We start from the raw sequence: 14,782 nt of genomic DNA on the forward strand, positions 1-14,782 counted from the left end.
CCCTTCAAGTGCATCTGCACTGCTTGTCTCATTCATTCAACATGACAGCAGGTTCACCAGGCCAAACACACTCTGACAAGAAGCCTCTCCAGAATTTGTTTCTGGAATTTAATAATTCATTTTGGCATCTTGTTCGGCACAGACATTGTGGCTAGGATGTTCTATGTAAAACTCATTTAAATCATTTTTTAAAGAACTGGTTGAGTAAATAGTACTTGGTTCCCCCTGTTGATGTTCAGTTAGTAGGTGGCTCTCAATCAGTCTGCTATAGCCCTTGGGCTTTGCAAGTTCAATGTGTGGTTAGGAAGTTCTCTGGCCCTGTGATGAATTAACCAAGTGTCCCCTTTGAAATAATTCAGAAGCCCGGTCGATCTCTTTGCGTTCATACCTCTGGTCTTGGACTCCAGAGACGAACCACAGGATCAATGCCACTTGTTGCGAGTAAGCAATGCCTTGGGTGTGGTTGCAGACAGTTCACAATCGACTCATCACCCTGTAGAACACGAACAAGGTTTGTCGTCTCTTTCTCCCAGATGAAAAAGGATCCATCGTCGGAACCACTGACAATGTACTGACCATTACTGAAAGGAAAGATGAACCATTTGCCACATGAAAAGGGAACAATTTTAGTTATAATCAAAACATGGTCTGTTTTTCCACCCCCTCCACTGAATTACTGAAGTAATAAGCCTCCCCATTCCTGCAGTTGCTACATCTTTACGTCCAATTACGCAGCCACTATCACTATCAGCAGCTCCAACTACTATTTATAAAACACCTTTGGATTTACCTTAGTCTTGTCTGTCAGATTTATCATAACCTCTCTTTGCCTTCCTAGCTTTGTTTTTAATCATCTCCCTACACTCTTGACAGGCCTCCACTGCCGTTAGGTCCCTATACATTCTATGCTTCCTTTTTTTCTCATTATCCTACCTCAATATTCCTTGACATCCAGGGTTCCCTATACTTGGTACCCCTGTCTTTTACCCCTTGCTGGTACAATGGCCTTGAACTCTTCCTCTTTCTCCTTTGAATGCTTCCTCAGGAACAAATATAGACTTGCCTACAAAGAGATGTTCCCAATCCACCTTTACTGGGTCTTCCTTTATGCTAATTAAATTGGTCTTACCCTGGTTTAAGACCTTAATTATTGGTCCATCCCTTAAACCAGTTTAAGATATATGGAGTTATGGCCACTATCTCAAAAATGTTCTCCTACTAACACTCACTCCATTGACCAGATATATTCCCCGAGATATGGTCCAGTAATGTTACTTCCATCTTTGGTCCATCTAGATATTGCATCAAAACGCTTTCCAGAACACAACTCAAAAATTGTGCCTCTTCGAAACATTTAATACCAAGGTATTATTTAATACCAAATTGGAAATTTAAATTTCCCAGTACGATAACCCTATTTGCATCACAGCTTCCCGATATCTGCCTAAGTATTTGTTCGTCTATCCTGTTGACTGTTGGGAGGTCTGTAATGCACTCCCAGTGACAACACCCATGTTTTGTTTCTAATCTCTATCCATATGGTCTAATTTGAAGAACCTTCCAGGATATCTTCAATATGGAAGTGATGCAATCTTTGACTAATAGCACAATACCTTCTCCCCTTTTACATTGATTCTCATGTAAAGACCAGCAGGCCCATCACGACTGTCTAGAAGGTCAAGGTAGGATCTCAAAAATCACTGGGACAAAACGACCATCGCCAGCTAGTTTAGAGCTTCTTGGAAATTGCCCTTTCTGCCCCATTGTAGTATAATGCTCCAAGTTCACTAGGTTAATTCCCGGAATGGCGGGACTGTCGTATGTTGAAAGGCTGGAGCGATTGGGCTTGTATACACTGGAATTTAGAAGGATGAGGGGGGATCTTATTGAAACATATAAGATAATTAGGGGATTGGACACATTAGAGGCAGGAAACATGTTCCCAATGTTGGGGGAGTCCAGAACAAGGGGCCACAGTTTAAGAATAAGGGGTAGGCCATTTAGAACGGAGATGAGGAAGAACTTTTTCAGTCAGAGAGTGGTGAAGGTGTGGAATTCTCTGCCTCAGAAGGCAGTGGAGGCCAGTTCGTTGGATGCTTTCAAGAGAGAGCTGGATAGAGCTCTTAAGGATAGCGGAGTGAGGGGGTATGGGGAGAAGGCAGGAACGGGGTACTGATTGAGAGTGATCAGCCATGATCGCATTGAATGGCGGTGCTGGCTTGAAGGGCTGAATGGCCTACTCCTGCACCTATTGTCTATTAAGTTGCTTTACATATATGTTAATGAAATTTAACAAAGGAATGAATTTTAAATAAAAATGTAGCTGCAAAATGTTTCTTTACAAGGGAATTAGAAGATGTTTAGAGGGGGCACTCCATAATTTGGGACTATACAGCTGAAGGCACAGCTGCCAAGCATGAACCATTGAAATAACCATTGTGCTAAGGGCAAAAAAGGATTGTGGGATGGAGGAATTTCCTAAGAAAGGGAGGGAATTTGCCAAAGAAAAGTTTGAAAGCAAGGATGAGTATATAACAAAAGAAAGAATGCCAATCTGGCAACAAACAATGCAGATGGGACATGCTGCTGACAGACAGATGGATGATAGACACTAAATGCAGGAGTAACTCAGCAGGGCAGGCAGCATCTCTGGAGAGAAGGAATGGGTGATGTTTCATGTCGAGACCCTTCTTTAGACAGGCGCTGCCTGCCCCAGTTACTCCAGCATTTTGAGTCCATCTCCGACAGATAGATGGACTCAGGTTTGTGGAAGATGCAAGATGGCAGCCAGGAGAGCACCAGACTAATCATGTCTGGAGGTCACAGGGCTGTGGTTAAAGCACTTAACCAAATCTCTAGTAATTTAGATACCCAAAAATTTATGGTAATAAACACCAATGAAATTCCTTGTTCATATGAAGCTCACGGAGTAAACAGTATATATACAGCAATGATACTTACAACAATAAATATGAGTGCAAAAAAGCAAGATCATTGTGCAAAATCCAAGTAGTGCAAAAGAATATTTAAGTACAATAACAAAATAACTGAATATCGTAGAATTAAGAAAAAGAGTATATGCAAGCACCTCTGGGAATGGGGTGTGAAAGAGGTAATTGTTTCAGAAGTTAGATGCAGTGGGAAAGAAGCTGTTTTTAAGTCTGGATGTCCGAGCTTTCAAGCTCCTGTATCTTCTCCCAGAAGGTAGAAGAGAGAAAAGGGACTGTCCAGGATGACAAGTATCCTTGATGGACACAAGCAGTTCTAGAGAGTAACCTCTGCAACTGAAATCATAAATGTTGCCATATTTGCAGAGTTTGCACTTAAAAAATATATATATTTCTGCTTGAAATATAACAATTAACAATCTTGGGAATATTTTACAAAATAGTGCACAGCACTTTAAAACAACATTTTGCTGCAATTTAGTGCCCAATACACTAACAGCTCAGTTAAAAAAGCGCCTTTCATAACCCTTGGTGCTTGGATGCAAATTATAAAATTACCTTCCAAAAAAGTTGGCTTCTTTTATGTCAGTGGTGGTATTACAGTGGCCACAATAGCGTGACTTGTAGTCATAACCTCGCTCTCTCAGAATCACCTCATCGTCAGAGATAGAATCTTTCCTGCCACTTGATCGGATACGGATTGGTGTTGTAGCTCCTGTCTTTTTCTCATCAGCTGCAAAAAAAAGAGAAATATATTCAAATGAAAGTGGAGACTCCTTCTCATTGTTTACACTCAGATTCAGAGAGAGACATTGGCCATTTGACCTACCAAGACCGCACCAACCATCAAATCTTACATTAATCCTCTTGTTTTACATTTCTCCCTGTATACTCATCAACCTGATGCTAGATTCCACCACTCACTTATACACCTGGGAAGAATTTAGAATGGACAATTAATGGACTACTTTGCGTGTTTATGGAATGTGGGAGAAAACCCAATCACAGGGAGAATACACAAATTCCACAAAGACAAATGGGTGTAGTTTACAAAACAGTCTTTAAATCATGTGTGAAGTGCGCTGACACATAACTTGAGACAGAACTTCAAATCACTTGGAGTTGCATGAAAACTAATTGTGCCTGTTTAGAATCACTGGCTAGAAAATGGTGTTGGGTGCACTTCAGAAAGTTTAAATGATGCCTTCTCAGCCCAGATTAAGCACCCATCATCAGGACTCTATAACAGCCAGTCCATCAAAAATGCATACACATACCTCTACCTACACTAGATATCCCTTGGGCATCACTCTTGCTGACCTCCAAGAGTGGGGGATTGACCTCATCCCCCAAACAACCACAAATATAATATTTTTATCCTTGGGCATAAATTCTTACATAAATTTGTTTTCAATTTCCACCCATTTCCTTTCATCACACAAACCCTGGCCTCCTGTTTATTCTGCATTTTAAACCGTATGCCCTCACTCATGAAGTTAAAGTTTAAGGAATCCTTTGGCACCATCACCTGTATCTGGGGCTTATAACAACAAAGTCCATGTTTAGTAGGAGCTACCATTCCTTGTTTCCGAATACTGACCGTTAGGTTTTGTATAACCATCATTCCGTTGGTTGAATTCTTCTTTCACTTTATACAAATATGGATTAAAAATGCTAACACATGGAAGTCTGATTGTGGCGGTGGGACAATGGCACACTGGGGATAGCAGGATTGTTGGGACTTACAGTTATCAGTCTTTGCAAAGAGCACTGCCTTGATGTCTCGGTCGAGTGCATCACAGGCACTGCTATGGGCTTGTTCAGGAAAACGGCCCTTAAAGTCATCTAGGCACTCCAAAGCCTCAGCAACATACTTCAACTCAAACAAACAACGTGCCAGGCGGAAGTGGGCCTTCAGGTGGGAGGGATTCAAAGAAATTGCTTTCAGACAGTCTCTGAGAGCATCGTAATGGTCTCCATCCCTGAAAGAGAAGAAAGGATAGCGATCAGATGCTGGACGTACTAGGCTAAAAACTAACGTGTCATTCATTCATCGGACATTTAGCTTGCTTTATTTGAAAATAGAACCTCAATCCTGACACAATGATTCAAAAGGCACATTCCTTGTATATGCATACTTGGCCAATAAACCTATTCATTCATTCATTCAAAATAGTCCCACAAAAAGAATACGATTTTCAAACAGCTGATTATACTCAAAGTTCATTTAAAAATTGAGAATGGTTAGAATCTGCAACAAATAAAGAAACATCAGTGATTAATTGTTCTGGCATTCAGGCTTGTTGAGCATGGATTTAGAAGCTTTAAATGCGGTCAATAAAATAGTGACCAATCCACTCGCAGATGTTACTTTATGGGAGCATCTAACTACGTCTATGCCGGATTACAGCTGGAGCATAACCTTCAGTCTTAGTAACAGTGCCCTCCACAATGTTTGGCTCAAAGACCCATCATTTATTCATTTGCCTCTGTACACAATTTGAGATTTGTAATAGAAAAAAATCACATATGGTTAAAGTGCACATTGTCAGATTTTATTAAAGGGTATTTTTATACATTTTGGTTTCACCATGTAGAAATTACAGCTGTGTTTATACATGGTCTCCCCATTTCAGGGCACCATAATGTTTGGGACACATGGCTTCACTGGTGTTTGTAATTGCTCAGGTGTGTTTAATTGCCTCATTAGTGCAGGTATAAAAGAGCTGTCAGCACATAGTCTTTCCACCAGTCTTTCCATCACCTTTGGAACCTTTTATTGCTACTTATCAACATGAGGACCAAAGTTGTGCCAATGAAAGTCAAAGAAGCCATTACGAGACTGAGAAACAAGAATAAAACTGTTTGAGACATCAGCCAAACCTTAGGTTTACCAGAATCAACTGTTTGGAACATCATTAAGAAGAAAGAGAGCACTGGTGAGCTTACTAATCGCAAAGGGACTGGCAGGCCAAGGAAGACCTCCACAGTTGATGACAGAAGAATTCTCTATAAAAAAGAAAAATCTACAAACACCTGTCCGACAGATCAGAAACACTCTTCAGGAGTCAGGTGTGGATTTGTCAATGACCAATGTCTGCAGAAGACTTCATGAACAGAAATACAGAAGCTATACTGCAAGATGCAAACCACTGGTTAGCCGCAAAAATAGGATGGCCAGGTTACAGTTTGCCAAGAAGTACTTAAAAGAGCAACCACAGTTCTGGAAAAAGATCTTGTGGACAGATGAGACAAAGATTAACTTTTTTCAGAGTGATGGCAAGAGCAAAGTATGGAGGAGAGAAGGAACTACCCAAGATCCAAAGCATACCACCTCATCTGTGAAACACGGTGGTGGGGGTGTTATGGCCTGGGCAGGTATGCCTGCTGAAGGTACTGGCTCACTTATCTTCATTTATGATACAACTGCTGATGGTAGTAGCATAATGAATTCTGAAGTGTAGAGACGCATCCTATCTGCTCAAGTTCAAACAAATGCCTCAAAACTCATTGGCCGGCGGTTCATTCTAAAGCAAGACAATGATCCCAAACATATTGCTAAAGCTACAAAGGAGTTTTTCAAAGCTAAAAAATGGTCAATTCCTGAGTGGCCAATCACCCAATCTGAGCCCGATTGAGCATGCCTTTTATATGCTGAAGAGAAAACTGAAGGGGATTAGCCCCCAAAACAAGCATAAGCTAAAGATGGCTGCGATACAGGTGGCAGAGCATCACCAGAGAAGACACCCAGCAACTGGTGATGTCCATGAATCGCAGACTTCAAGCAGTCATTGCATGCAAAGGATATGCAACAAAATACTAAACACGACTACTTTCATTTACATGACATTGCTGTGTCCCAAACATTATGGTGCCCTGAAATGGGGGGACTATGTGTAAACACTGCTTTAATTTTGACATGGTGAAACCAAAATGTATAAAAATAGCCTTTATTAAAATTTGACAATGTGCACTTTAATCACATGTGATTTTTTTCTATTACAAATCTCAAATTGTGGAGCACAGAGGCAAATAAATAAATGATGGGTCTTTGTCCCAAACATTATGGAGGGCACTGTATTAGGCTGAAGATAGACACAAAAAGCTATAGTAACACAGCGGGTCAGGTAGCTTCTCTGGAGAAAAGGAATAGGTGATATTTCGGGTCGAGACCCTCCTTCAGATATTAAGCTGCTGTACTCTGAAACGCAAGACCAGTTGTAAAATATTATTAGCAAATTATATACATAATTAATTTTGGATTTCTTTGAATATGCTACTTCTTGGAGGCCATTTTGAATCAGGGAACCTGGATTGATGTTCTATCCCAACTAATAGTTTACACAAGCTCCAACTCTATTGGGCAACTTGGAAGGGCATTCTCCTAGCTTTGAAGTTGTACAATTATGTGATTTGCTAATTGAAGTGTGATGCAGAGTTGTCTGTTAAGCCAGTTTGTCCAGGGATTCCTTTTCCTAACGCCAACCAGCAAGCAAATTCCATGACGCCAACTCTATGATTTACTAACTTACTGTAACCGTAGGGGATGCAATACCTGCCTTTTTACATCATGCCTTCCCACTGTCCAGGGTGTCAAAAAGTCCTTCCAAGAGGCTATTCACTTGCACCTGTCAATTTAATGTACTGCACTCAGTGTTGACAACATGAGTAATTTGGCAAACTGGAGCTTGGCAGTGGAAGCTTTAAATTAATTATCCTTGCTGTTTGGACCCAACTGTCTTCCAGCACCTCCACCCATCCAAATTCCATCTGTTAACCAGCAAGGGCAGAGCCTTCAGACAGTATTGCAATGGGCTCTGGAATTCAATCTCTCCTTAGAATTAGAGTGGTTACAACATGATAGGAAACATTCAGCCTGACGTCTGCACGAGCTTAATGAATAAGCAATCCACTCTCCTGCCCTCTCCCTTTTGCACTGCAATTTCCATTCTGATACTTTTGCAACTTTCTTTTGAGTGCTACACTTGAACTTCTCTCCATTACCACCTCTGGAAGTGATTCCAGGCCTTGCCCAGTTGCCATGTGACACGACCCAACACTCTGCATTTTTAGCATCTTGCATCTCACTTCCCTATCTTAAAAAAAACCTTTTACATTCACAGAAAAAGTGAAAAAAACAAACATGGAATAGATTTCATTTCACTGCAGTGATGAGGAATTCAGCAGAGGCAAAACGAAATGGCATATCTATTCAATACAGCTTACAGTTCGCTAGATACTTAGCTCCAGTGGTGGAGCAGGAACGTTTCATACCATTTGCGCTTCATGAAGGCCGCGGCTCTGTTACCATAAAGCATGTGGTTTCTGGCTGCTTGCTGAATGGCCTTGCTATACAGCTGAATAGCCTGGGTCCATTGTTGCCGAGAAAAGGCATCGTTTGCTTGTTGTTTGAGCTTCTCTAAATGTGGTGACAATTCATAGGGAACACTGCAAAGAGAAAAGTCAATGTGCAGAACAAGAGAGCGCACTAAACTTCTACAATAAAGACAAAATCTCCATTTATTATTTTTTAAATCCACAAATTTTGCTCAGTTCTGGGCTCTGCATCCTACTACAGAGAGACTGGCCAAGCTGGAAACACATGCAGTAGAGTCAAGAGTATTTGTCATATACACTGGATCTAAATCAGAACAATGATATTCTCATTTGCTGCAGCTTTAGCAGCACACTAGATGCAACAATAAAATTAAATTCAATAAATTAACTATACATTTAATTAAATGTAATATAAAACTGTCACAGATTGGTCATGGAGCCTCATTCTTGGTAGCTCGCAGTACTGTAAATTCAATGCAATCCTTACCATTCAAGGTGAATGATTTCTTGCCTACTTTGTGGCCATGCCTCTGATAGCCTGAAGCCATTACTGTGAAGGTGGATTCCATTTGTAACTCCGTTAGCCATTGATTTTCCATTCTGTAAATCTACAGGGTGAGAGATAGGGGGCAGAATTTTAGTTTTGGAACAACTGTAAATATATAAAAATGTGGCTGTGAACTTTAGATATTTCTGCCACGCTATCTACTGTCCGACTATACAATGTGTCCATGTTTCCATTTCTCCCATCCTTTCTTGCTAGTCATATGCCTCCTCCTTTCCCCCTTCAAATCTCAAATCATTCCACCATTTGTCATTTATCATCCAAGATGCTTTATTCCCTTTGTAGTGCATTTTTTCCCTTTGTGTTTTTTTAAATGCTGAAAATCTGTACAATTGCGTTCCCATGTGGTAAATCTTAGGTTTATTGAGCAGTTTCACGTTAATTTAATTTCTAGATTTCCAGCAGTATTTTGCTTTTCATGGACGAGTTCAGGAAGAGGAAGTCTGGCATATCTTGTAACACTGTGGTGCAACATTACACTTGCTACTTGATAGAGAGAGAGAGAAAACAAAAAATCCTTGTGGGATGGTAGGCATTCTTACACCAGAGAATACATACACTCACTGCCACTGGGCAGCCCAGGATACAGATGATCCTTTTGAGTGATGTATCAACATACCCGATCAAAAGTCATATGGCGAATGCAAAATGAAAGATAAGCAGAAACGGAATACAAAAAGAGCAAAATGTAAAGAATTATAAGGTTAGTAGGCATGCAATTCTCCCCCAAATGGGAGCTGAAATGGGTCTCCAATCCCCTCTTTCCAATTATCTGATTTTTTAACTACTATGTAGATTGCAGAAAAAGTGTGGTTCTGGTAAAAACTAAACAATGTTGAATATAAAATCAGCTCCTCCATTGACAAGTTAAAATACAACGACAACTTCAATATGTAAGGAATGCAATTATCAAACCCTCACAATTCAGCATTACCATTTGCTTGCAAGGTCCTACAACTTTGGGAATCTACAACTTGCAATGTGGTTTCCAAACGAAAGCAACTTATTTGTCCAGAACAAGTGAGTTAATTGTGATATTAAACACTTGTTCCAGAAATGTGTTCCACAAATCCATTACTCAAGGGAAAAATAGTTTTAAACAGATATCCTCATCCAATACTTCATCAATGTTCATATTCAGTACTGCTAGGCTCACATTCCAGTTTTTGTGATTATATTAATATCCATCATGCATTCTTAAAAATCTTACAAAATACATTTGAAATTTTTCAGTTAGACCAACAATGTCTGGCTACTGGTATTCTCATAATTTCAGATTAAAAGTACACAGGATCGTTACTTCAGGCACCTTATCATTATTGTGGCAGAATATAGCAAACAACTAAAAGGCAACTGCTGGTAGTATCCTGCCAATGGTTTCCGTGCTGTCTCCAACCATGTATTTTTCACATGTTATATGTTCAAACCTGGCACCATCTGCGAGAAGAATCATCTATTATACTAACAAGGGATAAGTAAGAAGTATAATGGATACTCATTGGTCACCTAGATAAATGCAGCTGTATGTTTAGTTTAATTTGAGATACAGCGTGGATACAGGCCCTTTGGTCCATGTTGACCAAATATCACCTGTACACTAGCTCTATCCTACACTCTAGGGACAATTTACAGAAACTAATCAAACTACAAACCTGCACAAATTTGGAATGTGGGATGAAATTAGAGCACCTGGGGAAAGCCCACAGTCAAAGGGAGAGTGCACAAGCTCCGTACAGACAGTACCCTTAGTCAGGATCAAAACCTGAGTATCTGGCGCTGTAAGACAGTAACTCTACTGCTGTGCCACTGTCTAACACCAAATCACCAGTTTTCAAGGTAGAACAATTGGCGAGCTCATTGTCAATGCCATTATATTCACAGCCTGGACAAAGCCAGCACACAAAAGCTATGATGCACGTTATGACAGATATAATGCATCAAATTACCAAATTTCCTGCAATATCGTTGCCACATGCCTTTAATAGCAACATTTACAATCCACTTGTAAAGTCTGATCCAGGCTACAGTACCAAAAAAGTATGGCACACAGTTTCTTGCAAACTGGGAAGGCAAATAAAACGAGTCATCTGCCACAATCCTATCGTAATCCTTTGGCATCATCCACACAAGCCGTTTTTGCATCAGAACTTGCCATTGAGAAAATCTCAGGAACCATCACGCTCAGAGTCTCAGACTTTGCAGGAGATGCAATGCCAGGAACTCAGTCATGTACACAAGGAATGGAAGCCATCCCTTGCTGCGGTGCAAAGGACACACCATCCCTGCGCCTGCCACAAACATCACACATAGGGGGTAACTCACCATTAGAGTGGCACTTCTTGGGTAGCAAGAATGTGTAGGGCTTTTGCTTATTCGTTAGATCAAACAAATAAACCTGTAAATAAAATAAATTAATTTACTTGCCGTAGATATCTTTGTATTATAGTTCTAAAACCTAACCAGTTTAGTAGAATCTCACAAAAAATAATTAAATTATCGTATATTGCAACAAAACTTCACAAGCAACTTGGCAAAAGTGAAGAGCAGAATCATGGGTGGAGTGTTTTGGCTTTACTGCAGTTCTTCTAAAACTAGATGGGGGAATAAAAAAGGAAAATGGATAAACAGAAAAAGGCATAATTACATAATGTAAAACCAATCCACTTAAGGATCCACCTTCAACAAGAATTAACTTGTGCTAAACTTGTGTGCCCAATGCTAAATATTTTACTGCAAGAAACAAGGAGGATGGGATCTGAGAATGTGTTTTCTTCCACTGATCTCCGCTACTGATCTCAGTACTCACATAAACCTGCAGCCAATGTTGCTACATTGCCATTTCAAATTTCTGCTTAATTACTACTCATCAATTATATGTGTACATTTTGGCCCAAGATACAAACAGTCCTAGCTTGTCAAATACACTGATTTGCCATGGGTTTGGCTTTTAGTTAGCGCCTATTAGACACAAAATATTCATCAACACATCTCCAGGCCAACGGGCATATAAAAAGCACCTTGAAATTCTGTTACCCACCTCATCATTATCACAGCTTGGATCTGGCTGGAGGTGAAAAACATTCTATTCTATTCCAGTTCCCTGCTTACTGTGTTCCTCCCCCCCACGCCACCTTGTATTGGGCTGCAATGCAAATGACTTAAATATTGATCCACCACTTGCTGGGATGCCTTTTGACATAGGGAGACGTTACACTCTATCCTTTTGATTTATTCACAAAATGCTGGAGTAACTCAGCAGGTCAGGCAGCATCTCGGGAGAGAAGGAATGGGTGACGTATCGGGTCGAGACCCTTCTTCAGTCTGAAGAAGGGTCTCGACCCGAAACGTCACACATTCCTTCTCTCCCGAGATGCTGCCTGACCTGCTGAGTTACTCCAGCATTTTGTGAATAAATCAATTTGTACCAGCATCTGCAGTTATTTTCTTATATTACACTCTATCCTACCTGCTCTCCTCCCATGTTGACCAGGAGCTCAGTTCCATCAGGACTGAAGGCCACATACGTGGCCACGAGCACTCGAAGTCGATTATTATAATCCGGTTGTTTTACCGGGAGGTGACCTGAGGGAGAAGAGGGAGAACTAGCCAGAGGATACATAATAAAAGCATAGTTTAGCAAATCATTCTACAGCCAGCAAGTCGAACGTTTCAGTGACCGGAAGCTATTGATTTCACGTAGCTTCATTCATGATTCAAGCATGAACTACTGGATTTTGATCAGAAATAAACAGGAACAATTAGTCAGGCATCTGCAATAACCAAAAAAAGGGCCATTACTGATTTGCAGGCACCAAAAGCTGTTCTCAAGCCTTTTCCCCCCATTCATTTGATCTGTAAAACACAGTGGAATGGTTTACACAATAGATACGATATGTTAGATTCGGAACTTCTTACACACTTTCCGAAGATGGAACAAGTAAAAAGATCACAGTTTATGAAGTGGACTCAAAATGTGACAGACACTTGAGAATAGTTGAAAGTCACCTTTTCCAACAGGGTTAGACACTGTGATAAACAATTACTGTCCGGTTAGGGTATGCTGATTCACACTAAACCTGAAGAAATCTATGCATCACCAATGCAGAAAGGTGCAAGTGGATCAAACTATTGTTACAAAGAAAATACAGTTTTTCAATATGCTAATCTTCACCTGACTAACAATATGTCAGCATTCCTCCTGCCATCTGCCTTGGTTTCATCTTGAGGTTGATATTTCCGAATAAATATCTCTAGGACCCGTCAGGTGTTGATGGGTCAGATATTAGATTTTAATATATATATTCATGTATTTCAGATAATCAGATATTAATGTATTTACCAGAAAATAATCAGATATTAATAATGTATCTTTTAGGTCAGTCAAATCAAAATCTTGGAAACATCAAAAACATTGCATGGTGCATACCTGCTACATAATACTGAACAGCTCCATCTGGCACAGATTTGTACCTGTCACATAATGTATGCACTCCAGGCGCCGAGCTTGGTTTTACTGCTTTTCTATAAACAGAAACACGAAAAATTTACACACACCAGTTGGAAAGAGAGGGGCAGACGGACATGGCAAATCGGATGTAAAAATATTCATTAACACACCTGCAAGTGGAAAGAAATTACTTTTATTCCAAATCTTACTTAAGTGAATCCCCACTTTACCACGGAAGCAGAACAAATGGAGCTGCTGCCTCAGGGTGACAGAGATGACCCAGGCTAAATCCTGATTTTGAATGCTATGTGGTTGGAGCTGCATATGTTCCCTATGACCATGCGGGATTCCCTGGGGGCTCTGGTTTCATCTCACAACCCAAGGAAGTGTGGGATAGTAGATTAATTGGTCACTGTAAATCTGAGGGAAGTCAAGAATGTAGGGAGCTTAGAAAATATGATTAATGCAAGTGTAAATGGGTGCCCGGTGGTTCCGAAGGGCATATTTCTGTACCGTTTCTTTCTATGCATAAGCAAGGAATGTCCACTGAGGATTTCCATGTGGAACAGCTGCTGCCAAACAGAATACAGGAGCAGTTAACGGAATTGAAATGGATGTAAAAGGAAGATCTAGCGGAACTATTTCTAATAATTTCCTCCATTACTAATCACCCTTACATCTCCAATAGATGAACTTGAGCTCCATCTTGTGCAGCTTGAAATCTATAGGTCAGACGATGAAAAATGCATCAAACTAACAGTTTTAAGATAGACATAAAAAGCTGGAGTAACTCAGCAGGTCAGGCAGCATCTCTGGAGAAAAGAAATAGGTATGTAGGTTAATTGACTGGGTGAATGTTAAAAAAAAAAAAAATTGTCCCTAGTGTGTGTGGGATAGTGTTAATGTGCGGGGATCGCTGGGCGGTGCGGACTTGGTGGGCCGAAAAGGCATGTTTCCGCACTGTATCTGAAATATGAAAAAAAATATGATGTTTCGGGTCGAGACTGTTCTTCAGACCTCAACGTGTAGGTGCATAACCATTAAATTTAAAATATCAATTACAGATCAGCTGAGGTATAGGGAACAAAAGAACAAGGGTTCACCCTCAAACACCGTGAACAGGTGGTTCATTTAAACTGCGAGCAGGTAAATGATTGAGTTATTCTCTCGTGGGAGAAAGTCCCGTTCCTGAACATAGCCTAATGAGGCATGTATACAAAGCAAAAGCTTCTCAGGGCAGTGTCTGGGGACTAACCATCTTCTATTATTTCAATGCTTTTCCTTCCATGCAGTCGGTCATAAGTGGGGATGCGGACTGCACAAGTTTCAATTCCATCTGCAACTCCTTTGTAAACTAACTATGTTATCCTGACATACTGCGAGCCTTGAAAAACATTAGTCTCTAGGCTGAAAAGTGGCAAGTAATATTCTTGGGCTACAAAAGTGGCAAGAAATATACTTCGCCACAATGCCAAACACCAAGAG

At 40.4% G+C, this 14,782-nt stretch overlaps 1 protein-coding gene across 1 annotated transcript in view; it reads right to left on the reverse strand.

Moving 5' to 3' along the window:
* The window catches only part of wdtc1 (WD and tetratricopeptide repeats 1), a 38,519-nt gene that overhangs the window by 1,344 nt on the left and 22,393 nt on the right, over nt 1-14,782 (reverse strand). The window contains exons 8-15 of the mRNA XM_078423017.1: nt 13,277-13,371; nt 12,317-12,432; nt 11,173-11,245; nt 8,773-8,893; nt 8,223-8,396; nt 4,695-4,930; nt 3,507-3,681; nt 389-581 (exon numbers count right to left, since the gene is read on the reverse strand). Of these exons, the coding sequence (XP_078279143.1) occupies nt 389-581; nt 3,507-3,681; nt 4,695-4,930; nt 8,223-8,396; nt 8,773-8,893; nt 11,173-11,245; nt 12,317-12,432; nt 13,277-13,371 (1,183 nt within the window). The remainder of the gene's footprint in view (nt 1-388; nt 582-3,506; nt 3,682-4,694; nt 4,931-8,222; nt 8,397-8,772; nt 8,894-11,172; nt 11,246-12,316; nt 12,433-13,276; nt 13,372-14,782) is intronic.

Source organism: Rhinoraja longicauda, chromosome 27 (genome assembly GCF_053455715.1).
Source record: "Rhinoraja longicauda isolate Sanriku21f chromosome 27, sRhiLon1.1, whole genome shotgun sequence".
NCBI classification, from domain to species: domain Eukaryota; kingdom Metazoa; phylum Chordata; class Chondrichthyes; order Rajiformes; family Arhynchobatidae; genus Rhinoraja; species Rhinoraja longicauda.